Genomic DNA, 27,329 nt, shown 5'->3' with positions numbered 1-27,329 from the left:
GGTGATCGTCTTTATTTGATGGCCAGCTAAAAAAAAATCTCATGCTCCTTATCTGCAGGAGTCCTCCTCATTGTCAGCGCTCGAGTCTATTGTCCATTGTACGACCTCGTGATGTGTCCTGCCCATGCCCACGAATTTCCCTTTTTCAGTCATTCCACAGTAGTTCTTACGAGATCTGCTACGTTCTGAAATGATCCTCTTCAGAACATACCACATTGTTTACCTAACCAATAGGTGGAGCGGTGGCGCAGTGGTTAGTGCACTGCTCTGTGAACCCGTTGACCTGAATTCTATATTCGGCACATGGCTAACATCAGTGGCGAGTGATATACGAACCGATGCGGTCACCGTCTCTCTTTGATGGTTAGCCAAAAGTCACCAGTAGCGAGGATGACCGGGATGCGAGTTGGGAGTCGTGGTTTAAATTGATTCTTCACGGTTCAGTGCCAAGCGAGCTGTGACCGTCTATCGCAAGGGCAGAGTGTCTACTCTCCTTACACGGCTGCGTTTGCACGTGGAGGTGAGACTAAGGGCAGAGTTGAGTTGATTTAAATTAACTCGGTCTCAGAAAATAAGAATAGGCTTCACCCTTTTGGCCAATAAAACATGTGTTAAGATGTTCAAACACCAAATAGATACCTACTTCAACGAATCGAGTCTTGTGGCAAAACATGCAAACAAAAATGCTCTAATATATGCATTGTATTTTAAACTGATTGGTCTACACCAGAGACAGCCTTCTTTCTAGTCTTGTCTCACCAGTGCTAGATCAGAGAACGCCAAAAGGCGATCCCGTCGATATAACTCGGACTCGTAATTAAAATGTTTATTCTTATCAGAATCTGTTAGGAGTTGTGAGAAAGGTTCATTCGAGTGGGAAGTGGCTCGTGGTAGAACAACTTTCTGAGGTTCCATATCTCTGACCGGGTCCTCTGATAATATTTTCTTTATCGTTAGATGAAAGGGGGGTTTGTGATATTCTTAAGTTTCACTCAAAGAAGATCAGGATTGGACGTATCTCTCGTTTTAGTCTACACAAGAGCCTCTATCAATCCACTGCTTAATGAAGGATTCTTCCATGCCGTGTTGGTCACGTGAGCTGTTCGAACATACTTCACCATGCTAACGAGAGTGTGGCTCGGAGAAGCCTGGAAGCCCAGAATCGGTTCGTATATCACTCGCCACTGATGTTAGCCATGTGCCGAAAATAGAACTCAGGTCAACGGGTTCATAGAGCAGTGCATTAACCACTGCGCCACCGCTCCACCTATTGGTAATGTAAACAATGTGGTATGTTCTGAACAGGACCATTTCAGAACGTAACAGATCTCGTAAGAACTACTGTGGAATGACTGAAAAAGTGGAAATAAGTGAGCATGGGCAGGACACATCAAGAGGTCGTACAATGGACAGTAGACTCGAGCGCTGACAGTGAGGATGACTCCTGCAGATAAGGAGCTGTCAGATATTTATTTTTTTGGCTGGCCATCAAACAAAGACGGTGACCGCATCGCGAGCTTCTGCGGCCGTCTGGAACGCTCTTCCTTCCGATATTAGGAAGCCATTGGAGCTATGCATTTAAACAATCTAAATTGAAAACTAATTTCTTTATAACTGCTTTTCGTGTTTAGGTTGTTGTCCTTCCGCCGCACCTCCCATTAGCACGGTTGGCTACGTACGGTGCAAAATAAGTTCAACATACACACACTTCATGAACAGGAACGAGATAGATCGTGGCTTCACGAGACCGTACGTTATGGTGATGGTGTGACGAGAGGCCTTCAAATACAAGTAGACAGTCTTGGCAAGAATGATGTTTCATGTAAATATAGCCTTCTGAAAAGAATAGCACCCTAATTTTAAATAACTAACAGTGTGTTGTTCAGTCGTAGTGAATTCAATTCTAGATTTAAAGCTTTCGTGACTGCAAGGATTCATACTCATTGGTTCTATTGTGTAAAGTCACGTGGGTAAAAAAAATAATAACAAAAATCACGACATTGCGGCCACAACACAAGCGGCCTTCATTGGCAGTGAATTCGCCAAATGACGCTTTTGACCAATGGGTTGACTGTTAAAACGAGGCTTTGTGTATCTATCGCGCGGCGTGAGCACAATAAAATTCTCACGACGTCAAAACGTCGTGAGAATTTTATTGTTTTATATTTTTATTATTTTATTGTTTCCCTTCTACGTGACTTTACCGAAAGAACCAAGAATAAAAATAAGCAGTCTTAACGTTTCCTTCTCATTGGCAAGTAAACCGATAATGCCATTCCGTATATGTAACTATTGTGTTATTGTAAGAGCTTATTTTTACAGCGCGGGTGAAGGCCTGGAAGGGTGAGGGCCTGGACGGACCCTGGACGGGGCCTGGATGGGCACGGGCGAACCTTTGGGGTGCTTGGATGCTCCATACGTGCAGTGGGAGAGAGTTCCAGATGGCCGGTGCACACTGGGCAATGATGTTATAGTTGTGGCCAGAAATCAAACTCGGGTCGCCGGGTTCATAGCGCATTGCGCTAATCACTGCACCACTGCTCTGCCCCCAAGCACGAGTGCTTTAACTCATTTCAACCAATACTCAGACCAAGTGCAGATCGACACACTCCATCGCGAAAAAGGGATGAACATTCCTTTTGGTACTCATTATAAATGTTCACTTAGTTTAAAGCTTGCTTATCAGATCTATCGTGGCGGTCCGCACCATATATTTTGTGTAAACCGATCAGAAAATGCAATAAAACAGTTTCAGCAACGTAACTATATTTACGTATCTATTTTGAACTTGTTTCGTACCGTATGTAGCCTTCCGTGCTGCTCTTTCCGGAACTTCCCTCATTTAGTTTCGCACAAATCGCGTTTGCACTGTATTTCCTTGCCCCTTCCTGTCTATTTTTGTGCAATTAAAATTTATGTTTCCCAGTTCGCCCTTGCAATCCCTATTATTCAATGCACAACCAAGTATAACCTCATGTAGACTACATCCTTTCATACAAAAGTGTTGATACCTTCATGAGTTCATACTTGTTTCATTCCAATTGGCTCGTCCTACGATTGAGGAAACAGTCGACTATAAACAACTGTACCTATAATGAAATTAAACAATCAGGTTACTTTTCTCGTAAAAAGAGGTCTTGGTTACGAAACACTGGGGGCAGAGGGCAGATAGCAGCTGCCCACCACAACATTTGGATGGAGAAATCGAGCCACATGCCGCGCTCCCCCTAATAAACAGCCCTCATGGGTCCCATTTTGGCCGCTCAATATGGACCCTCAATTTTGGCCGCTCAATATGAACCCTCAATTTAAACTTCAATCTCACGCCCCCGAGAAAGAGGTAGCAATTTAAGAAATGTTCAATAATTAATCTCTACTGTTGCCCGAGCAGGACAAATAATATTCATCAAAAATATTGCCATAAATCTTGACTTAAAGCTTTCGTGACTGCAGAAATTCATATTCTATGGTTCTTTCGGTAAAGCCACGTAGATAGAAAAATAATAGAAATAATAAAATAATACGGATTGCCATAAACAGGTAAATCTATGCAAAAGGCTATATTTTTGGCCAATTATGCTTCATAGCAAAAAAACAACTTGTTTTTACAATGCCCAGTGAGCTATATAGCTCAACGAAGTTGCTTATCACATGGAAATTTACAGCAGCCAAATACTCCAAATGTATGTTTCTAAATGTGGAGGGAAAAACTGGAGACCGCTCCCCACCACACGCACACAGACGCACTTGCTCACACACGTACACACACACACACGTACCCAGAGAAAATACCATGCCACCACGGAGAGAGAAACACGCAAATTCCAAATAAGCAGGCGTCAGGGTCAGGATCAAACCCACGACCTCCTGTATACCGGGTGAGGTAGTTAACATCTCGCCCCCATGGTGCCCGAGATTACCAGAGGGCCAAGCGATGCGCTTACTCACCTGGTGCGGAAGAGCGACTCGCACTCAGCTGAGTACTCCGAGTCGCTTTCGACGAGGCGCTGCGATCCGTGCAGTGCTCCTCCGCCCACCAGCGCCGCCGGCGCTACTGGCACCATCACCGGCATCGGCCTCCGTGCCGCCCCCATTGTGGCTGAAAATGGCCGAGTTGCCGATTGCTGCTGTTGCAGCCAGACGGCATCCCGGCGCGATGCTCGACGGACGCCCGCCCGACCGGCCGTGCCATAGCCACCGGCTTGCCCTCCCGTGGTCGCCGGTCTCTGCGCCGCCGCCACCGCCGTTGCCACCTGCCCCACGGCAGCATGGCCTGACCACTGCGGCTGGGCGGCCGTGGCGGGCGAGGGCAGCCCGAGGCCCCTCTCCGCCGCCCCCTGACAGATTTCCACCGTCGACCGCCAGCGCCTGTGCGAGCTCAGCCTCCGCTGCCGCTGCTGAACCTGCGGAGTCCCCGTCAAGGGCGGCGCAGCGGTCGTGGAAGCTGCAGCAGCCACAGCCGTCGCTCCGGACGCCGTGGCTGCGACGTCCTTCCTCCTACCGGACGCTTCTCCTGCCGGCAGCGTCCTGCGCCCATGTCGCCCCACGATGCTGTTGTCCGACTGCGAGCGGCACGCCTTGCCACCCGCCACTGTCGCCGCCGCCGCCGCCGCTGTCGCCCTCTGCCCGCCGGCGTCACGGATGATCTCCACATCCTCGCTGAAACGGCAGCGCTTGGCGGGCGCCTGCCTGCCTCCCTTCCCCTCGTCCGGCCGGGGTTCAGAGTTCAAGTGCGGCTCGGCCCTCCCGCTGGGCTCCCTGCAGCGGCTCGTTTTGGCGAACTTGACAATCTTTTCCGCCTTAGGGGGCTGCTGCTCTTCGGGGATCGCCATCATCACGGGAGGCGGCGGCGGCGGCAGCGGCGGCAAGGGAGCGGCCAGGCAGCCGACCTTCATCGCATCTGTGACGTGAGCCCTCGGTTCCTTGAGCGAGCCTTCGACTGCCTCGGCTGCGCCGCTGCCGCCCGGTCGCCGATCGTCGCCCGCGCCGTCGTCGCACGGGGCGGCGCGCGTCGCCTCCTGCGTCGGCGGCTGCTGCTTCGCAATGGGCAGAGCGGCATCGCTGCGCACACTCGCTGCGCCGGACTGCTGCGCTTTGCCATGCCGGAGGTGGCGGTCAGCGCCGTTGATGGACGTGGTCGTCGATATCGGACGAGCTTTGCCGGGAGACTTGAACCGGCGCCCGTCGCCCCGGCGCTCGATCAGGTCCCGGATGAATCCGTCGAGTCGCTCGGTGGTGTCCTCCGAGGTGCCGTGGACGTGGCTCCGGGTGTCGGGCGTCATTGCTGGGTTGGCAGAGGACGCCACCGACTCGGCCGAGTCCAGGACGGTGAGCCGGGGGGGCGAAAGCGGCGGTGGCGGTGGAACGGAGCCGTGCTCCGAAGCCGAGCGCCTGACCTTCCCGTCCGGGGCAGTGGAGGTACCGTTCACGTCTTCCTCTGCCATCCTCTTCAGGTCACCTAAAAGGGCATCCCATTGCATGTGGAGTAGGGTACAAATCACACGTACGGCTTAGAATTTGACATTTCGGGCGCCATCAATCGCTCAGATGTGTCGTGTGGTTCGTTTTCTGTCGAGGCGGTTGCAACGCGCCGCGGGGCACCGCTTACCTGTGGACAGCGGCCGCCGTTCTGACGCCGGCACCTGCAGCTCCGTGATCGTTTGGCTCAGGCACAGGGACCCCTGGGGGGGCGACCCCCGGGACGGACCCAGGCTTGGCAGACCCCGGGCGGACCCCAGGCACGGGCTGGGCACGAGGTCGCTGAACACCGAGTTGCAGGAGGTGGAGAGCGAGCCCGTTCCCGCGTCGCTCAGCTCGTAAAACCCTGCGTAGGACAGAGGAGGACGCTATTAAAACGGCCGCTCATTGTGGATTACGACCCTGGCTGCCGTTGTTTATATTTAAATGATGGCTGCTGAGCACGAGCCTAGAGGCAGACAGCAACAAACAGCACGGTTGTGGATATAATATTTAAACACAAGGGTTTGCATTTAAAGGGCACTTAAATGCCCCAGCAGCTCAAAGAGCCTTACATCACATCTCATCACAACCATCCCAATATCATGCTGCAGTCTAGCCAAGAGGACCCCCAGTAGCAGCTGTCCCTGTGCGGCACAAGATTCTCACATGAAACGGTGCGAGGGGAAAAAGCGTAGAGAGAAGCGTTGTGGCCTGCAGAGCGGTGCTTCAACATGGTGGGGATGAGACGAAACGGTCAGTGGAGTGGACCGACCCCTCGGTCTGCCAGACTGGGTAGTGGATTAATTAAAGGTCATGAAATTACATAATTCTTGCGTACACTGGGGAGCCACGCGGTTTCAAATGCTGAGGTCACGTGCTGGTTTTAAGTGGTGAGTGGTGGCGCGGTGGTTAGAGCACTTGCGCTCTCAATGCAACTGAGCTAAATTACTGGGCCACGGCTAACAACCAAAGCTCTCTTAGCACAGACATTGTAATACACTGCACACATACGCCTTGCGTGCACACGTGTGCAGCACGGCATGTACTTATCCAAATCAATTAGCCCTGTCTCAGTTTATATGTTGTGTATAATGTACAATCTTAGCACCCGCTAGCTTCAAAATTGATTCCCAGTTAACTCCAATTAGCCCCACTTTCTGAAAAGGTTAATGAATTCTGCTTAATGCAAGGAAGCTGTGTGGATTTAAAAAAAAACATTTTAATCCACAAAGTTTGAATATTTCAAAACGTCCAATTATTGATGTTCCCACTGTGCCCGATTGACTAATCACCTCACCGTGCCGGTCCAGCTGAGGGGGCTTGTGCAATGACAGATGGACCAGAAATGTAAGACATTATACAGGGTGGCCCAAAAGTCAGGGCACATAGGGTTATTTCGTTTATTTTAGCACTGGCATTAAAACATATTAATTTTTATTCTTGCAGTTCATATTTTATCTGTCATGATTATGATTTTACATTTTTCTTCTTCTTCCTGTGGGGTCACCTCAAATCCGTTCTTAAGGCTCAACCAAAAACCGTAAAAGAATTGGAATGAAACATAGTTGATTAATGTTCAACGATTACATTTGTAATCATTATTTTTTAAAGTTCTAAATTAATTAAAAAAGATAATTCATGCGTGCATCAATGTTAATTAAGTCAGTTTGAACATCGGTGACAATACCTTGAACCGCCCTATGTGATTTGTTAAAATTTATATAACAACCATATTTGTACAGACTATTGGGGCACCCTGTATACATTGCATAAAATAAATCGTTATTCTCCTTATTATTCAATAGCTTTTCTGAGATGACCATGTCATTTTACTTCAGTCGCCTATGATTATATCACCACGAACTCGACCGATCTCATCAAGTATCCCAAGCTAAGCAGGGCTAGGGCCAGTGAATAGTGTACTCGGACGGGAGGCTGCCTGGGAATGAGCAGGTGCTTGAGGCAAGGGCAGCGAGATTGCCAGATAAAATAGAAGCAATGCGACGAATTAAAACGATATAAAAAAATTACCATAAGGTAAGTCCCACTGAGCTATGTAGCCCTTTTTCAGAAGTGACCTGGCCACAAATCATAGCTCAACTAAGTGGCTTATCATGTGGACATTTATAGCAGCCAAATACTCCAAACGCATCTTTCTAAACGTGGAGTGAAACACCGGAGGACTCCAAGAAAAATCCACACGACCACGGGGAGAACATGCAAACTCCAAATATGCAGGCGTCAGGATCGGGATCGAACCGATGACCTCTTGTATACCAGGCGATGTAAGTTAACGTCTCGCCATCGTGCCACCCTTCTCGCCACCATGGATTATCAAAGTTATCCGTGAAAGCTTCGAGTGTTACCCGCTTGTGTACGCGGGATTTTTCTGGGCGCCCCGGATGCCTTCCACACAAAACGAACCAAACTTATCCCGATGAAATTGACCAAACATTCCAGTGCAGGACCCTTTTGGAAAAGAAGACTTGAAACTCAGTGAGGCTATCCTGGGTAAATAACGAACATTATTCATTGTTATGATATGCGGCCTTAGGTCCAACTGCATTGACTAATTATCCCACTAATAGGTAAAGGAGAGACTCAGCTTTAGATTGGGAATTAACAAGAATCCCCAACTTAATGCAGGAACAGACCTTCACTAACTATGTTCATTGGGTATTTTTACCAACATCCTCTACTGACTTATTTCCCAGCAGCAAAACCAATATCTCCACCAGCGAGCAGCACTCGCTCCCTCTGCTATTAGTGCTCTATTAACAGCATCGTTAGGAAAAAAAAAGCCCTTTAACATCCATGAGAGCCTCACTGAGTCTCAAGACTCTTTTACAGGAGGTTGTTTTGCATGGTAGAGAAAACCAGAGTATTTGAAAAGCAAAGATCCGCCTTATAGCCTTAATAGGCTTTTTGAGCAAGTGCTGTTAGCAAGCACCTATGAAGGCCAGCACGGGACATAAGGTTAGGTGGCCAGCACCACAAAGACAAAGATCCCCCGTATATACCTCATAGACTATTGGGGAAAGTGTTATTGGCGAGCACCAATGAAGGCCGGCACGGCACAGGTCCTCATTTGAGACTGAGTCGGCCCATGGGAGGCTCAGGACCGGTTCAGATAATCGTCATTGGTGTTGGCCGTGAGCGGGAATCGAACTTGGGTGGCACGGTTCATAGTGGAGTGTCATAACCACTGGAAAAAACCAAGCACATACACAAGGAGACAATATGCAAGGTTCCATACAGAGCGGAGTCAAGAATCCACTTTGCTGTCTTGTACAACCATTTCAAGCTCAGCAAGTTTGGCAGTTTCACACACATCTGCATAATCCACTGTTGGGACATAAACCTAAATATCCCACGCGTAATGTGAGAATAAAGGTCCGCAACCTCGTTTACCTCCCGCTGCCATTATTGAAAGTTAACTTTTTTCAGGAAACCGATATTTTAAAACTTGTAAAGTTACCTACGACCAAATCTTCCCTAATGCGCCCGATCATGTCATATTTTGGAAGCTAAGCTGTTGGGAGCCTGGCAAGTGCTTGGATGGGCGACCACCAGTGCAGTAAAATCCATTGTTGTATTGTACTATGATATCACGTCTATGTTACCCACCATAAACCAATCTCCACTAACCACGGTTTAGTCAAATAACCCCCCCCCCCCCCATGACCTGCAATGCGTGTAGGGGCCTAATCCAGCAGTGGATGGACAAAAGGGCTACACATGTACACATGTACAACACAACCCGGTATTGTTGCAGTATATTCAATGCCGTTGATTTCTATAAGTGCGAGAGTGCCCAGTGATTGTCAGCCACTCTCGCGGACAGCATGAAATCTGATTTTGCTCAAGTGCATGGTCACGGTAACTGGGCCATTACACTGATCTGTGGATTAGGGCATATGGGGTTTCAGCAGGGGGAATAATTAATTTTAATCAAGTGCACCTGTGACTAAAAATACCCGGTATTGGAAAAGAAAATTCCCCTGGCAAAATGTGACCATAATCATACGGGCACACACATGTGTACAGCTTGTCTTGTTAAGCCTGCTCCTTTGTTAAATTTATACAGCGAAATTTGTATGTAAATGATTTGTAAGTAAATAACAGGTTAACTGTACAGGTGCAGCCCAGCAATTTATTTAATTATTTTAACTATTTATTTTATTTAACCAGGTGGGGCCCGCTGAACTACACAGCTTTTTGTTCAGAAGCGACTTGGGCACAAATGATAGCTCATCATGTGGGAATTTATAGATTCTACTAAATGTGGAGGGAAAACCCGGAGGACCCCGAGGAAAAACCACACGACCACGGGGAGAACGTGCAAACTCCTAAAAAAATATATGTATAATACACAGGCGTCAGGTTCGGGATCGAACCCACGACCTCCTGCATTCGGGGCGAGGTAGTTAACCTCCCTCCTCCATGGCGCCGTAACGAGCGCTGGCGGAAGGAACTGCACATCGAGCCAGCGTGGAGGAGCAGGCCTCCTTCATGCCCACTAGAGAGCCCCGAGAGAGGGCATCTCGAGAGGCTTCACCGTGAGATGAAGAAACTTCAACCGGAGTGTCGGTGAAAAACCCATGGACGGTCATGTCGCAGACCTTCTCCTGATGTCGCTTCATTGACGTACACTCACAACTAAGGACGCATGTTTGACATGCGCTGCAAAGACTGTTTGTCGTATCGCAATCAAACCAAGATGTTGAATTCACAGAGCTGCAGTACACCACATTAAGGGAATGACCGAATTGTATTTGATGGGTTTGTTTTGTTGATACAACTGGCTACTCAGTGAAAACTTGATTTACGTATCATTTTGAACTTCTTTCGCACCGTACGTAGCCAACCGTGCTCATCGGCGGTGCGGGTGAAGGACAACAAACTAAACACAAAAAGCAGTGAAAACACGGGCAAATAGAACCTGGATTCGGACGCAGAGACCTGTAATTGAACCCAGGCACACAGCAGTATCAGTTTAGTGATCTGACTCACAAGCCATTCAACCACCTCAAAACCAGTCTTGATCATGAGTCCTCTAAGCCAGTTCTTTAGCCGTTGTTCATTGCCATGCTTTGCAGATGCCTGATTCCACGTGACGACAAGATCAGGTGAATGCAGAGTTAGCCCTTACCTTGCCACCCTCCCGACTACTCCATTCAATGAATGGCCACAAGTCACTCCCTTAAGTAGGTGGTGACCGCATGTGTGTGGGGAGCGGTAGTGTAGCGGTTAGTACGCTGCGCAACAAATCTGGCGACACCGAGTTCAATTCCAGTTCACGGCCAACACCAGTTACGATTATCTGAACCGGTCTTGGGCGTCTCCTAGGTCGACGCAGCCTCAAATTAAAACCAAGTGCGGTGTGTAAACTTTGCCACTGGGGAGACAAAGGCGGCCGGGCGTGGTGCTGGCCACCCACCCCCTCGTATGTCGTGTCAGCCTTTATAGGTGCTCGCTAACAGCACTTGCTCCGACAGTCTGTTTATGCTACACGGGGGATCTTTGTCTTTGCTGTTGTGTGTGTGTGCTCGCGGGTCACTTTCATGAAACTTTCTCACAAACCGTAAGGGTCTCATCCCTTGACGAGCCATGGAAAGATGAAAAAAAACAACCACCCTTTGAATTATTACGAAATGCATTGATCGCAAACGCCCAAACCCGTGTCTTCACGCAAGGTACAATAACTGATCGCCGCCTGCTCCCGACCCGGGCCGGGGTTTCACTCAAAAGTTTTCGGCGCTTTGCCGGGGACTTTTTCGTTGTTGCCTGGGCCCAAATCCCTTGCGCGGAATAAAGTGTTGACTGTGGATATGGGTCAGGGGTCAAAATGCAAAGTCCGTGGCGGTCTGTGTTTGTTTGGGTTACGTGACGAGCGTGCCGCGGGGTGTCGAGTTGGCACAGCTGGAATTAAATGCTGAAACACATCCACCACACACACACACTTTCTCACGCACACATTTACCCATGGCACGCACGCATTGCTTTTCCCATCGAGACTGAATCAGTGCCGAATTAAGCTAGTGCGGGGCCTGTAGCATATGTTATAAAGGGACCCTAAATATTAAAAAACACGTAAATATTAAAACACAAATTTTGTAACTTGCATAGTAAAGTAATTGTATTGTTTCATTTGCTATACAGCCAGTTAATACGACAAATCGCTAACCTTAAACACCCAGTCGTTCATAAAAGTTGAAGGCGGTATAGTCCTATAGTAATAGAGCAAGTGTAGAATCACTGATACCGGAATTGATAGCTTGAAAGCATTTAGCGCGGGGCCCTTGAAAGTGCGGGGCCCTACGCGTGTAGTAGCTGCTACGCGTGTAGTAGCTGCTACACGTGTAGTAGCTGCTACACGTGTAGTAGCTGTGTGTAGCTACTTGTGCTACTGGGACAATCCGGAACTGGACTGAATGGACTCCGAGGGCATCTTCACGAGCGTCCCTCAACGGGTCTTGAGATTCCAATTGCCGTGGGTGTTGAACGGGGATCGCCAGGGATCGTGGTGCGATGTGATAACAATCATTGGTGCCACAACTTGCCAAGACGCAGCACGCTATTATTTGTAAATGAAGAAACACGTTTTTGCTGGCTCGCTGGCTGCTGCGTGTCTGTGACGTCACGCAGTTTCATCTGCGTGATGACGTCACCCGCACCTTCGCGTGACGCGCCGGCGTCACCACCTCCCGGCGATTGTGCTCCGATGCCGCTAAGTGAGAAACAAAACACGCGAAGTCGACCACCAGTGAGTGTTCGATAGACTGTTGGGGCGAGTGGCGTGGGCGGACACGTGGTGAGGAGGGCGACACGGCAACAGCGAGCCGTGACCAACCCCACGCCGGCTCACATTCGCCTCCGCAGTGCTGATGCTTATTAAACACGGAATCTCACGCATGACGATGCGGTGACATAGTGGAGGAGGACCGATTCAGATAATCCGCGCGAATGTCGGCCGCGGCTGGATTCGTAACGCAGTTAACCAATGCGCCACCCCCCCACCCCCACCATGAACACATCACAAAGGCGAAGATCCCCCGTGTAGCCTCAATGAGAGACGTTCACGCGGGCACTTGCTCTTCGCGAGCACCACCTAATGAAGGGCGGCCACACGCGCACTGGCTCACACTCGGACACGTGCAGCTAGAGGCCCCACGAAGCTTTAAACACACACAAAAAATGTGGTTATAAAATGTACACTTGCCACAGACACAGTCACTTCTGCTATAGCGCGTGTTTTCATAACGCGATGAATGTAGAAGGGAACGCATCCTTTATTTTTTAAACGCGAATGCGAATTGGATAGAACCCCGATTTCGTTAACAGAAGTACATCGCGCGAGTCGGAATAGGCGATTGTACGCACAGCCTCACACAAGCCGGGGTGCTGCTTTGTTGATTTAAATAAGTGGCTTAGCGAATAACACGTTAACATGCATTTTTCACTAATTTTCACGTTTTTTATTAAATTAGTGAACCGATGGTTATTATAATGAAATTATTCCATAACGTGGTGTTCTTCATGGACGCAGTTACCGCGTCACAGGCGAACAGACCACATTGTATAAGGTTTCATCTCAGAATAACAAAATATTAATTTCCAGATGTCTCTAAATCCACTGCTGGATGAAGGCCTCTCTACCCTCTGTCAGTCATGGAAGTTGATTGACCATACTTCACCGCCCTGGTCAATGGCGGGTTCGTGAACGGTGTGGGAGAGGCGGACCTCGCACCAGTTTATATGTCAACCACCGATGTAGACTGCAGCTGAGAACCCAACTCAGATCGCCGGTTTCGCAGGGCAGTGAGGTGCTCCAACCCCCAACGTCTGGCCTGGTTCTAAATGAATTGGAATTTGATTTATTGTTCACGTGAGAAAAAATGTGCTGAAGCCATTCTGATTTCTATTAGTCACGCCTCTGTAACAGGCACAATGTATAACGAACACGCAAGCAGCCGCATTCACAATTAATAAACACAAACACACATATATACACGAGTGCCCGCGGCAACCACAACAAAACCCAAACTATTTTTAATTCAGCAGCGAGAGCATCGGTCCAAAAGCCGTGGTTTGCGCACGCGATTGCTCTGCCAAACGCACGTCACCCCTTTCCACTCCAGCCACCCGTTTCCAAGTGTTCATCACGGCACATAGACCACTCCCTTCTCACTGCACTTCTCAAGGTCACTTTAGCTGGAGGGGGCGAAACATCTGGTCCAATCAGGTACGGATCACCCATTTACGTCAGGTACACGGAGGCGTTGGGAAATCACGTCTCGGGAGATTCAACGTGGCGCAGAATCGAGTCCTCGTCGTTGCTCATCGTGAAGGGTCCGGGGTCAGACCGTGACCCACAAACAGCCGTGTCCTTCATCACGAACGCTTGCCCAATAAAGCTGGCAGCTGCCTCCTGCGGTTACGTGGAATTTGGAGAAACGCGGTACGGCGGGAGCGCAGGAGTTAATAATAACAATTAAATAAGTCTGCAGCCATGCGTACATCCATTGGTGGATGAGTAGGCCTCCCCCATGGCGTGTCGGTCGAGGAGGTTTGCTTGGTCATGCTTCAGTACGCTGGCCACTGTGGGTTGAGTTCAGCGTCAGAAGGACTCCATCACTACTCCAGCACACGTAATAATATGATGCGTGCAGTAATACGTTCATTCTTTGCACTCGAAAGCTTAATTGTGTCCCAAGGACTCTTTTTTTTTCTGGGGAGTACTGCATTGGGACCTTTTTTCCATTTAACGATGTTAATTGTGCGGCGTGAGGGAGGATACCGAATGACCCTAAGGATACCCATGGGATAACACTCATAGCTCCGCACAGATAGATTCGTGAAGCCAGTGTTGTTATCTCATAACATATGCAAATATGCAGCAATCGGTTTTCGTGGACAAATTCCCATCCAACTGGTAACCAGTCTCAACCCCGCGAAGCTTTTGAGATCTGACGATGTCAATCACATTCAGGAAGATTTGACGATGGGCGAAATATGAGACCCTGGACGCTGTAACTTATATTGGTTTGAATTATACACGAATCTTTTTTTTTATATTGATTAGACATGCTAAGGCGTTCATACATAATTAAATAGCAAAATTGGGGGTTTAAAAATGCATCTATTCATTCGTGAAAGTCCAGGGTAACGCATCGAATAGCGTGCTTAGGAACCAATGTGGTCATTGTTTATTACCATATCGGTTTATGTAATAGGTTCACATCGTCCCTACAGCCACTAATGCTCATTACACGCACAAAAACGTGAACAAAATAACTGATTCTTAAATCAAATCGCAACTCTAATATCGTGGCAAATCAAAACACCTCAATTCATAATGTAGAGTGTGGTCTATTGTACAATTCATTGTACATTGGACGTTAACTCACTTTCGTTTGCATGCCTTGCATGTATATTAGTTAATCCAAGGTCATGTATCCTCCTTTTCTCCTCTTATTTTCTCAGAACGATAACGTGGAACATACGTGAGGCTGTGATTAATATTCTCCGTGTATTGGAGATTGTTATTAGCCCTGAACGCTCCAGCTTGCTAATCCGATAAGACTAATGCACGTTTTTTAATATATATATTTTCCATGCAACAATCGGAAAACTCCCCGTCGCTTGCCCATATATACACCGTATGAATATATTAACCATCGAGTATGAGGTACACGTAGACTTTCTGCAATATCTTGAAATATTTCAGATTCGAGTGGAAACGCCCATCAGCGCACCTCTTCGCAATTTGCAGCAATCAAACGGAGCAACAACAACAAGAACAACAACAGGAACAGCAACAACGACAACAACAAGAACAACATCGACAACAACAAGAACAACGACAACAACAACAAGAGCAACACCGACAACAACAAGAAGAACAACAGCGACAACAACAACAAGAACAACAAGAACAACAACAAGAACAAGAACAACAACGACGACGATTCTCGCCGTTTGTGTCCATCTGCATGCAAATTCGATGACGAGTTTAGCACCTCCTCGCTCACGAGTTAACAAGGCAATCCCGCTCGTACGCAGCTTAAAGAACCAACGAATTACACAGACGACCTCAATTCCGCGACTCTCTGTCAATGCCGCAAATGAGACTTTTTTTTTGCCGATTCCCAGACTTCGTACTCGCAGACGTGAAACAAGGGGCCGCGCTCCCAATCCAAAGCTCGCTGCAGCTGCGATGTCACCCACAGCGATTTCAGAAATCCTCCACGGACCCACCGCTGCCTACCTCTCTCATCTCGTCTAACTCAACTCCCCTCCGCGCACTCTCTCCTCTAGCAACGGAGACTTTCTGTCACAGCCCCCGCCAAGGCTATAACCATCGCTGTGTGGGAGGTTGATATTTCTCTGCTGCAGCTGCTGATGCTTCACCGGTCTGGAATTAACTTCTGCTGGCTGTCCACGCCACTGAAACCCCCTCTCTCTCTGTACAAATTCAGGTTCAAGGATTTTGCTCTTTTTATTGTTGTTGCCACTGACTGCCCTGTCTCTACGAAGCATGCGCACAGCTCCCCGAAGGTCGCTTCCATTTCCCCTCGGGCCGACAGAATTATGTTCATCATTTCCGACAATGAAAACAATATGTATCTCCGTTCGACAAAACTCTCCGGATGAACATGATTATCCCGATTTGTCCAGCGCCTTGAAATGCAGCCACATTTTAATAAGCTAAACAAAAAATGTAATAAACTACGTTTTATTTTTTACCAGGTATGGCCCACTGACCTATACAGCTCTTTTTAAGAAGCGACCTGGCCACACATGATAGACAAACGAAGTGGTTTATCGCGTGAAAATTTATCACAGTCAAATGCTCTAAACACACTTTGGTTCTAAATGTGAGGGGAAAACCCGAAGGACCCAGAGTAAAATCCACACGACCACAGCGAGAGAGACATGCAAACTCCAAATATACGGCGTCAAGGTCGGGATGGAACCCGTGACTTCATGTATACCAGGCGAGGTGGTTCACATCTCGCCACCATCGGCAAACATGACAGCAACAACTGGAATCCATATAGCATGCAATCGCATCTCAGGACACTTTACAAAATTGAAACAAACAAAATTCGACACTATCATCATTATCATGATCATCAGCCATGATCAATCCACTATTGCATGAAAACATCTACAAGCTGTTGCCATCTCTTACGGTGCTGTAAGGTAGCAAACCATTATACACATCCGTATCATTCTCACAAACAGTGCCATAACAATATCCACATTGGTTTAAATGCATAGATCTCAATGTTCTTACTGGGTCGGTTGTTGGCGTTTTCTCTCCAATGCCATTTCGGGTTGTCACCGCGCGTTATTCTCCGAACGCTTTTGAAATCGACTCGAGGTGGCGAGCGCCCAGGCCAGGCAGAAACACGCCGAGACATCGCGCGGGACGCACACGCGAGGTCACACCGGGACGCGCACGCGGAATGACCAACCCGAAGTCACGGCGACATTCGTGCACGTCAACCGGCATTAGATGCGCGCTCGCTCGCGAGACGTCCACGCGTCCTCACAGCGCGCGCGCTCTCTGCGCGACAGGGACCCCCCCCCCCAACGTACCCCCCCCCCGCTCCGCATACCCCTCCCCCCCACCCCCACCCCCCCGCGTACCCCTCCTGCATACCCCTCCCCCGTACCGCCGCCTCCCCCCCCTCACCCCACGTACCGGAGCTCGCTCTGCTGTCACTTTCCGCCGAGACCCCATCGGGGCTCGAGATCTTGGCTGGCCCTCCGCTCCCCGTGGGGCTTTCCCCGCCGTCCGTGTCGCCGCCGCCGCCGCCGCCGCCACCACCCGGATGAGCTGGGGGGGTCGCCGAGCCGGCGGCGAGGGGGCCGCCCTCCCCCCGAAGGCCGAGCTCGCAGAAGCGCTGCTCCAGCAGCTGCACGGAGCCCGGCGTGCTGCACGCGGCGTCGTGCTGCCTCGCCTGCAGCCGCGCGTCACGAAGATACAAAGATAATTCAATACGGGCAAAGGTCTCCACTCCTCCTCCCCCCCAGTGTAGTCCACGAAGACCGTCAGGAGTGGGGAAAGTGCTGCGAGCGAGCATCTGGGAAGGGGTGGCACTGCACGCATCGCACGCGTACAGCGCCACACGTCCAGCCATCCACTCATGCATGCAAACGTGCATGAGCAGCACAGAGTGAAAACACGTGCACTTTTCAACTTTAAACACGTGCCGAGCCTGGGTTTGAGTCCTGACCGTGGCTAAGATCGGTGTGGAAAGTGTCAATTGAAGCGGTCGTGATGGAGATTAAAGTAGTGGAGGGCGGTAACACGGACCGCTCGACATGAAAACAAATCATGCACACATACCAGTAAATTAATGATATTAGGAGGTTCTGGGTGTCACACTCGAAGCCACTGCCTTTCACAGCATGAAAAATGGAGAACGCTCCAAGATCAAAGGAAATAACCTGGGACACCATCAAAGAAGTGGGGCCAGCTGTTGGATCTTTACACGGAATGGAAATATTTCAATGTCGGAATGACGCCTCGCTTCCTTCCTCTATTCAAAAAAGGAAACAAACCCCGATTGGATAATTACAGTCCCATTAACCCCACGATCAGCGCGTAAATTGTGAACGAGGATTGGCACGGGGAACTAAACGATTAACGATCTAGAGGAGAACCCTGACACGTAAACACAGCACGGTGAAGCATGTTCAAACATTCCCGATGATCGACGCGACTTTGGGAGGCCTTCATCCAGCAGTGGATTGACGAAGGCCTGCGGAATGGAAAGAGGTGAGTCACGAGAGGACACAGCGGCCGGTTGTCAAAACTAATAAACGAAAACAGGTTTTTTATTTTACCAGGTCGGCTCACTGAATTATATAGCTCTTTTTTTTAGAAGCGATCTGGCCACAAATGATAGCTCAACGGAGTGGCTTATCACGTGGAAATGTATTGCGGCCAAATACTCTAAACACGTGATGTTGATTCTAAATGTGGAGGAAAAAACCGGAGGTTCCAGAGAAAAATCCACGCGACCACGGGGAGAGAGAGAGACATGCAAACTCCAAGTATACAGCAGGCGTCAGGGTCGGGTTTGAAGCCACGTCCTTCTGCATACCAGGCGAGGTAGTTACCATCTCACTACCGTGGCGCCCTAACTAGTTATGGTGTGACGTCCACACAAGAGGGCGACCACCGTGGAGATGAAGCAATGAAATAATGTAGGAGATAAATAAGATGATAGAGATACATCGTTTTTACGTAGGAGATACAGTAAATAGATTATTGATTCGCAAGACTGAAGAATGACGGTGGCTTGGCTTGGTGTGGCCTTGATTTGAAATGTATCATTACCATACAATGCATCTCGGTAGCATTTGCTTAAATTAGAGTAACAATGTTTCTCAAGCTACCCTTGTATGTTGAACGTACTTCAGACCGTACGTAGCCAACCGTGCTAATGAGACGTGCGGGGGAAGGACAGCAAACTATAACCGAAAGCAGTTCCAAAGAAATGAGTTTTCAATCTAGATTTAAAGTTCATAGCTCCAGTGGCTTCCTAACATTGTCTGGAATATATACAGAGGGCCAGCTATATGTTGGTAATCCCTCACTCACGAGCGACTTGGGATGCGCTCACATGTAGATGCTCAATCAATCCAATTCCTATTTGAGTTGTGCCGATTACTCATCCTACTCACAAAGAGCCCGGCCCTTGGTCAGTCTCTCACTCAAGACCAGAGCTGCCCCTCCCCTTCCCCTCCCAGATATTTTAGGATGGCTGTTGTATATATCATAGTCGGGGAAGAGATTAAAAACAAAACCAGCTGGACATGTGCAGTGGAAAAAGTTGTAGAGAAGAAACGGACATTGAGATTGAGAGAAGCATTGCATGAATATAGACAACTGCGAATGAAGTTAACAAAAAAAACGATGTCACCCTGTAATACCAACTGAGCTACATAATTATTTTTCAGAAGCGACCTGGCCATAAATGATAGCTCAACGAAGTTGGCTTATCATCACGTGGAAAATGTATAGCAGCCCAATACTCTAAACGCGTGTTTCTATTTGTAGAGGGAAACACAGGAGGACCATTCTAGATTTGAAGTTTTCGTGACTGCAAGGATCCATACTGTTTGGTTCTTCCGGTAAAGTCACGTAGGTGAAAAAAAATATATAAAATAATAGAAATAAATAAATCACGACGTTTCGATTGCAACACAAGCAATCATCATCAGGTGTGACAACCAGATGGACCCTCATTAAAATACAAAAAATTATTTCGGCTCCTTCCTCGCTAATGAGCTGACGGAAGTGACAGATGATGTATGTATGTATGTCATGAGCGTAAAATTATAAATTAATCGCAACTAACAATTGATGTCAATTTTATTTGATATACATTAAATATTATACCATGATTTTTTGTATTCTATTTTACATGCAATAAATTTTGCTTTCCAAAATGTGTGACTTTGTGAAATAAAATTTATTCTTTCCACCCAATCTCTATCTACCGATGGGTGAAATTCATCCCCGTGCCGCATTGGTAATGGGTTGTTGTTATTGTTGTTGTTTTTTAACCATACTTCACCACACTGGGTTCGTCAAAAAGGGTAGAGGAGTGGGCTGTAGCACCAAATTGTTTATTATCGATATAATTTGCCAATGTTCTTAACCACGTCTGGGAATCAAAACCGCATCTGACAATCGAACTCGGCTCGTCTCGTTCACGGCTCAGCGCGCTAACCGCTGCAGCGCCGCTTGACTTTACATTGAAGTGGCAACGATTTGACAGCTCTGAAATATTTGGGTGGGTGGGTGTGTGGATGGGGGGGGTGGGTGTGTGGGTGGGTGGGTGTGTGGGTGGGTGGGTGTGTGGATGGGGGGGTGGGTGTGTGGGTGGGTGTGTGGATGGGGGGGTGGGTGTGTGGGTGGGTGGGTGGGTGTGTGGGTGGGTGGGTGTGTGGGTGGGTGTGTGGGTGGGTGGGTGTGTGGGTGGGTGTGTGGGTGGGTGTGTGGGTCGGTGGGTGTGTGGGTGGGTGGGTGTGTGGGTGGGTGGGTGTGTGGGTGGGTGTGTGGGTGGGTGTGTGGGTGGGTGTGTGGATGGGGGGGTGGGTGTGTGGGTGGGTGTGTGGGTGGGTGGGTGTGTGGGTGGGTGTGTGGGTGGGTGGGTGTGTGGGTGGGTGGGTGTGTGGGTGGGTGGGTGGGTGTGTGGGTGGGTGGGTGGGTGTGTGGGTGGGTGGGTGGGTGTGCGCCTCTGCACTTCGTCAGCGCCGCCCCACCGTTGTGAGCACGGAGCGGGGGAAGAGACGCACCAAGAGACACCCCTCCCTACCCCCCTACGGGGCTTGAGAATGCCTTGCTTTGGGAGATTATGGTTTATCTGTGCCGCCGCTTCCGCGGGTAAGTCCACGGCGGAGTAAATATAGCTCTTCCCAGGAGGATGGAGATGAAAGCCCACGGCTCCCAACCAGCGGACTTGTGCCTGCAGCAAGAAGACAGCTTCATGCAGGACCCAGTGACTATTGCCTTCACGAGCCACCCAACGTCTCACCCGGGGCTTTGTTCTCACCTCGCCGGATTGCTTCCACCCATTGTCTTGGTGACAACAATGAAAAATGATACGCGTACTGGTGTGGTGTGCGTACGTGGGCGTTGTGCTAGCCACCCACCCCCTCGTGTGCCGTGTCGGCCTTCATTGGTGCTCGCTAACACCACTTGCCCCAACAGTCTGTTCGGGCTATACGGGGGATCTTTGTATTTATATGTGCTAGCCTTCATATGTGTCCGCTGATAGCATTTCTGTAGCAGCCTGTGTCTTTGGAAGGGTATACTATCTAAATATCTGTTTGGCCAGTCTTGTCTTATTATGATTCATCCGAATACTGTAAGTTAAATATTATCTTTAGCCAGTTTCGGTGAAAATTAATTATTTGCTGCTCAACTTGGTCGTCAATGGGAGTATTCATTTACTTAAAAATAAGGTCATGTGTATGTATAGGTGCTTCCCGGCAGCACTTGCTCTTCATTTTTCCGTATGGATACACGGCAGTATATTTTTCGGATATTTCTGCACCGCCCTTCAATCAACAATACTTTCCAGCCGTTTGTAAATCCACTGCTGAATTAAAGCATCTCCACTGCGTGTCGGTAATGGGGAGTGCGGGGGGGGGGCTGTTTGTCCATACTTCATCGCCCTTGTCAGAACAAGTTGGTGAAAGTGGGGAGCACGGAGGGGGTGGGTTGGTGGGTTGGGGAGGGGGAGCCCGGGAACTGTGTCAGATGTCGCTCGCGGCAATCATAGTTCACTGCGCTAACCGCTGCGCCACCGCTCCCGCTCCCGCCCCCCCCCCATGTAAAAAAAAAACACCCCCACTACTGCATGAATACATCATTGTGTGCAAAAAAGCGTGGCTCCTGGAGCGCGCTGCAGTGTGGCCCCATGTGTTGCAGTGCGGCCTATATTGCCTCCGACTTGACAAATGATGAAGGTGTCGCCACAAGGCGATCAATGCGATCCGGCCGTCACAATCAGGCGCCCGTGTGCCGTGCCTTTGCTTGGACGGCTCGTGCGACATCGCCGGCGTTTCGCTGGCATTTTTTTGTTTTCATCATGAAGCCGTGAGAGTTTTGTATTTTTTAGTGAAACCATTTATGGAAAGCGCTGCGTTTAAACAACAGTCGCTGCAACGGAATCGGGGCTGTGTGTGGATAAATGTTCAAGCTTGGCTGAGCACAAACGGAAGAAAAAAATGATTCATCGAAAAAGAATGAATCCTGTGGTTGTTGCAGCGTGCTATTCAGAGCCTGCGAACGCGTACACAGTGTCTGCAAAAAGGGTTAGGCTGAGCCCTTTAATTCAAGCCTTGCATTGCATTGAGATGTGTTTTTTTTCAAGCTCAGAACAGCATCCAGGACGCAGCCTCTTTTTCCTGAACTAGAAAACGGCACGTTACTACGAAATGCAACGAATAATCGCCTGCATGCTGTCCTCGCTCCATCAGCATTATCATCATCGGCCATGGTCAATCCACTGCTGGATGGAGGTCACGTCTCAGCTGAACACCGATTGATTTTGAGTGCTCCATCTCAACGGTGGACGTCCCAATCGGACACGTTCCATCCCTTTCGTTAATTTTTTTACAGACTTTTGTCAATACAATGCTGCAAGAAGGGCTCCCCAGAATATGTCGATCATTGGGGTTGATTGACCATACTTCACCACACTGGTTATTGAAAGTCGGCGAAGGGCAGCCTGAGGACCGGGTTCAGATATCACTCACCGTTGATTTTAGCCATGAATAGGATTCGAAGTCACATACGCCGGGTTCATAGCACAGTGCGCTAACCACTGCGCCACTGTTCCACCCAACTCCCTTCATTACTCGACGTAGATACTTCTGCGGTCATAAAAAAAAACCTTACAGGAATACGCGAGACGGGGCATACGATAGCACAAACGGATACACTGTGGTTTATTGAGAGCCGGTATTGCAGCATTTGCATTGCTCGCATCGCGGATGCGGAATATCAAACGCTCCACAGCCATCAAAGGGCTGTCCGCTGGGGTTTGTACACAGCTCGCAATTCTATAAACAATGAACACAACGGCGCGCTCGTCTCTCTCTCTCTCCTCTCTTTAATGGCTGAGAGAGGATGTCCGCCTCGCTGCTTGTGTGGTGGGAAGACAGGGGTGGGATGGAAATGTAATATTTGAGCCATTGTACCGCACCGGCTCCCCGCGTGTGTAAAAAAAAACAATTCGTGATGCGTAAAGTAGAGGGCGTCGTTAAACGGATTGATGTACGCGTCCGTCTCTTCTTTGTGTGTGTGTGTCTGGGGTTACGAGTCCCCTCTTGCGTGTGGAAGGCAAGGCGTGATTCACGCTCCGTACTAACACTGCCGCTCGGCAGTACAAATGTGACCGTGCATTTTATATTGCGGTGGGCTGTGGAGCCGCTGTCACGGTGGTTAGCGCACTGCACGATGATCCTGGTCACCATGAGTTCAACTCCCGGCCACGGCTAGCACGTCAAGTGGCGAGCGAGTGATATCTAAACCAGTCTCACCTGGCCGCCCCCCGTCGCCGACCACACAGACCAGAGCGTGGTGAAGTATGGTCAAACAACCAACACATGATCATCTACACGGCGATGGGAGAGGTCTTCGTCGACTGGATTGACTGACACGCGGCTGAGTAAATAATGCAATCTGTAATTCTCGCGCAAAGAGAATCAATAAAATACAAGCCGCGCTGTAAGACTGCAATGGAATGGCGTTAGGCGGGCACGGCTCCTGTAATCGATGGAGGGGACCTTTACTCAACACGAGCAAAGGCAAGCCGCGTTCGTCTGAAAGACGACGTGGGAAATACTAACCGAGTGCTCTCTGCGCCTCTGAATTGTGCCTTTCTCGCCTAAATATCTGGAATAAGTTCGACCACCGCAACACACGAGGTTTCCACCCCGTCTCTCTGCTGATGGAGCCCTACACTAGTTCCAGCGTGACTCAGCGACTTGCACAACCTACAGAACTCTCCTCGCGTGTGTAACGCATGCGACACAGTTAACCACGGATTCAAATATCACTCGGTATGTTCCCAAAGGCTGCTGCTGCTGCTAGGCCGGCTTGGGGCACGGGTTATCCCGCACCTCCGATCATCACGGTTGCCTACGTACGGTGCGAAAAGAAGTGCAAGGTGCATACATTAGCGGCATAAGGCACTACCACTAGAGTGAAAGGTGCAACGGTCATCGATGATACATCCTACATGATTGTACCCTGTGTTGCTGTCATGCCATGAGCATGCACCGCACATGCCACCGCAGCAGCATTGTGAGGACATCACGAGGCGAGGTGGACGTCGTGTCCTTCAATTCGGGAACGGCTTTTTCGGACTGTTCCGGATGAACTCAAAGCACTGGCGGTACACCCTCGTGCATCCGCCCGCTCCTTTCTCAGGATTGCCGATTAGCCGTGCTGGCGTAAGAAGGGAGATGGCTTTTTTTTAATACTTTAAAGGCGAGCATTGTTGTGAGAGTAGACAACTCCTCGCTTGTCGGGAGGGAGGAGGTCAGTGACGCAGAGCCCACGTGACCACACACATGTCAATTAGTTGGGAGACGCAAAAACACTAACAAACAAATGACATTTCGACGCCTTCACCCAATCTACACAGGTGGTCGGTAAACCGGGTACCAAACTGTGGGAAGACAACAGAAGCAGGCCCGTGCCCCTTGGTTGGGCATGACATAGGAACGTGACATTTCCACCAGCGCATTGACTGGCTCAGGGCTATACAATGAACACCGAGCGAGTTGTGTTCATATCACACGGGATGTACCCGTCGCATAGAAGTGCAGTACAACGATGCACACTATAGTGCAACAATGAATCTTACCGCCATGCCCTCTACTGCCCACAACATAGCCCGTGTCCCCCCCCCCCCCCGTCCACGCTCCCCGCCTTCACCAAGGCACGCGGTACCAGCGCGGTGAAGTATGGTCAAACCACCCGCACGACCCGAACGGCGCAGGGAGGTCCTTGTCCAGCAGTGCATTGAGAAATGGCTGACCATGCGGGAAGTTAAAGCCACAAACACACAGCACGCACACACACACACATCTATGATATCACCCATCGTGTGAGTTCGCAATCCGGCACTTTTGAGGCAAGGGTTGGTGGATCGACAGAGAGATCTGTGAAACTTCCAAACCCAGTAGTGCTCGGCCAGGAAAATGAGAGCACAGCAAATTTGGTCGCAATCCATCTGTGCGGAGCTTTGAGTGGCATCCCCTCGGTGCGCGGTGGGGTTACTCCGGGCACTCCGGTTTCCTCCGACATCGCCAACTCTCATCGGAGGAAATTGGCCAAACGTCAAAGCGCAGGACCCTCCTAAGGAGCAGCCTCGAGACGCAGTGCGGTTTTAAATAAGGAGCAAGCAGCATTTAGTTACGTAGAGTGCGCAGCCTTTTGTCACTCCACTGTTGAACGAATGCCCCTCCACGCCGCTGCCAGTCACGAGCGTTATTTAGGCCGTACATCACCACGCCGGTCATCGCGGGCTGCTGAAGGCGAAGCCGAGCACCGTCTCTGACATCGCCCGCCACCGGCGTGAGTTGGCCGTGTTCGCGAATCTCTACTCAGGTGGCACAGGTTCGCAACGCAGTGCTAACCGCTGCGCCACCGCTCCCCCGCGACATCATCGACATCATCATCACCGACACTAAAATCACAATTCAGTGCTCGGTGATAACTCACCAGGTGCGGTCCCACGAGCAGCGCGTACAGCCAGACGCGTCCTCCCAGGGGGGACGGGGGCGAGTCTGGACGGCCCTGCCCCTGGACTTGCCCCTGGCCGTGCCCTTCCCCAGCGAAGGGACCGTGCAGGGCAGCACGAACCAGCGCCCCCTGGCGCCGCTTGAGACTCTCGAGGTGACGGATTCCGGCGAGCGCAGACTCCAGTCGGATGGCGGTGAGTCGCGGGGCAGCTCCGGCAGCGGACAGCGGCAGTGACAGAGGCGCGGCCCCGTCTTGGGGTGGTCCGTCGACCCTCTCGCGCGACACCTCCACGCCCACCGACATGGCTGGCTTGCGATGGCCCCGCCGCACGCGAGATGCGTGATTGTGTCGTGACCCACTCTGTCTTATTTGTTGTAGGCTTATATCTCGATTGCCGAGCCTATCCGCATTCGGTTTGCCCCATCCGACGTATTCCCCCTCTCTCGCTGTCGCTGTAATACGGAGGAGGGAGCCGTCGACAATTCAACACAACATAGAGTTGTTATTATTGTGTTGAGAAGACACTGTTGTATTCGTCCGGGCTACATTGTGTTCAACAGCCGATCTCTGAACACAACGTCGGCTGGCCGGCTGATGCTTGCTGATGGTGATGGTGCTGAATAACGCGAGACGCGCTCACGGAATGCGCCTCCTCCTCCGTGATGGTCTGAGCGCGACTGCGCCGCTTGTGGAGCGCAAGAGGCGAGCAGCGAGCGCTGACCATTCATCCCCCGCCTCCTCCTCCTCCCTTCTCCCTCCTCAATTCATCAAAGACAAAGATTCCCCGTATAGCCTAGACAGACTTTTGGGGCAAGCGCTGTATGTGAGCACCCATGAAGGCCGGCATGGCAGACGAGGGGGTGGATAGCCAGCGCCTCACGCGTCCGCCTTTGTCTCCCCAGTGACGATACTTAAGCACAGCATCAGGTACTAATTTGAGGCTGAATTGACCTAGGAGAGGTCCACGACCGGTTCAGATAATCGTCACTGGCTTTGACCGTGAGCGGGAATCGAACCCGGGTCGCTGGGTTCGTAGCGCAGCGCCGCTACACTACCACCTCCACCCGCTCCATCAAGACACCCCCACCGCATGCACGCGTGCGTCTCTGTGTCTCTGTGCACGCGTGCGTCTCTGTGTCTCTGTGCACGCGTGAGTCTCTGTGTCTCTGTACACGCGTGAGTCTCTGTGTACGCGTGAGTCTCTGTGTCTCTGTGTACGCGTGAGTCTCTGTGTCTCTGTACATGCGTGCGTCTCTGTGTCTCTGTGTGCGCGTGAGTCTCTGTGTCTCTGTGTACGCGTGAGTCTCTGTGTCTCTGTGTACGCGTGAGTCTCTGTGTCTCTGTGTACGCGTAAGTCTCTGTGTCTCTGTGTACGCGTGAGTCTCTATGTATCTGTGTACGCGTGAGTCTCTCTGTGTCTCTGTGTACGCGTGAGTCTCTGTGTCTCTGTGTACGCGTGAGTCTCTGTGTCTCTCTGTACGCGTGAGTTTCTCTGTCTCTGTGTACGCGTGAGTCTCTGTGTCTTTGTATGCGCGTGAGTCTCTGTGTCTCTGTGTACGCGTGAGTCTCTCTGTGTCTC

At 50.0% G+C, this 27,329-nt stretch overlaps 1 protein-coding gene across 1 annotated transcript in view; it reads right to left on the bottom strand.

Annotated features, from left to right (window-relative positions):
- LOC116948248 (uncharacterized) overlaps positions 1-26,856 on the bottom strand; it is a 35,477-nt gene extending 8,621 nt beyond the window's left edge. Inside the window, exons 1-4 of the mRNA XM_076071446.1 lie at positions 25,730-26,856; positions 17,174-17,432; positions 5,609-5,824; positions 3,949-5,458 (exon numbers count right to left, since the gene is read on the bottom strand). Coding sequence (XP_075927561.1) covers positions 3,949-5,458; positions 5,609-5,824; positions 17,174-17,432; positions 25,730-26,053 — 2,309 coding nt within the window. The 5' untranslated portion in view covers positions 26,054-26,856. The remainder of the gene's footprint in view (positions 1-3,948; positions 5,459-5,608; positions 5,825-17,173; positions 17,433-25,729) is intronic.
- Between the last annotated feature and the right edge of the window lie 473 nt (positions 26,857-27,329).

This window comes from Petromyzon marinus, chromosome 33 (assembly GCF_048934315.1).
Source record: "Petromyzon marinus isolate PM22_M1 ecotype Great Lakes invasive population chromosome 33, UKy_Petmar_22M1.pri1.0, whole genome shotgun sequence".
In the NCBI taxonomy this organism is placed as follows: domain Eukaryota; kingdom Metazoa; phylum Chordata; class Hyperoartia; order Petromyzontiformes; family Petromyzontidae; genus Petromyzon; species Petromyzon marinus.
Note: the sequence above shows the minus strand (reverse complement) of the source record. Positions and strands in the feature narration are given on the sequence as shown.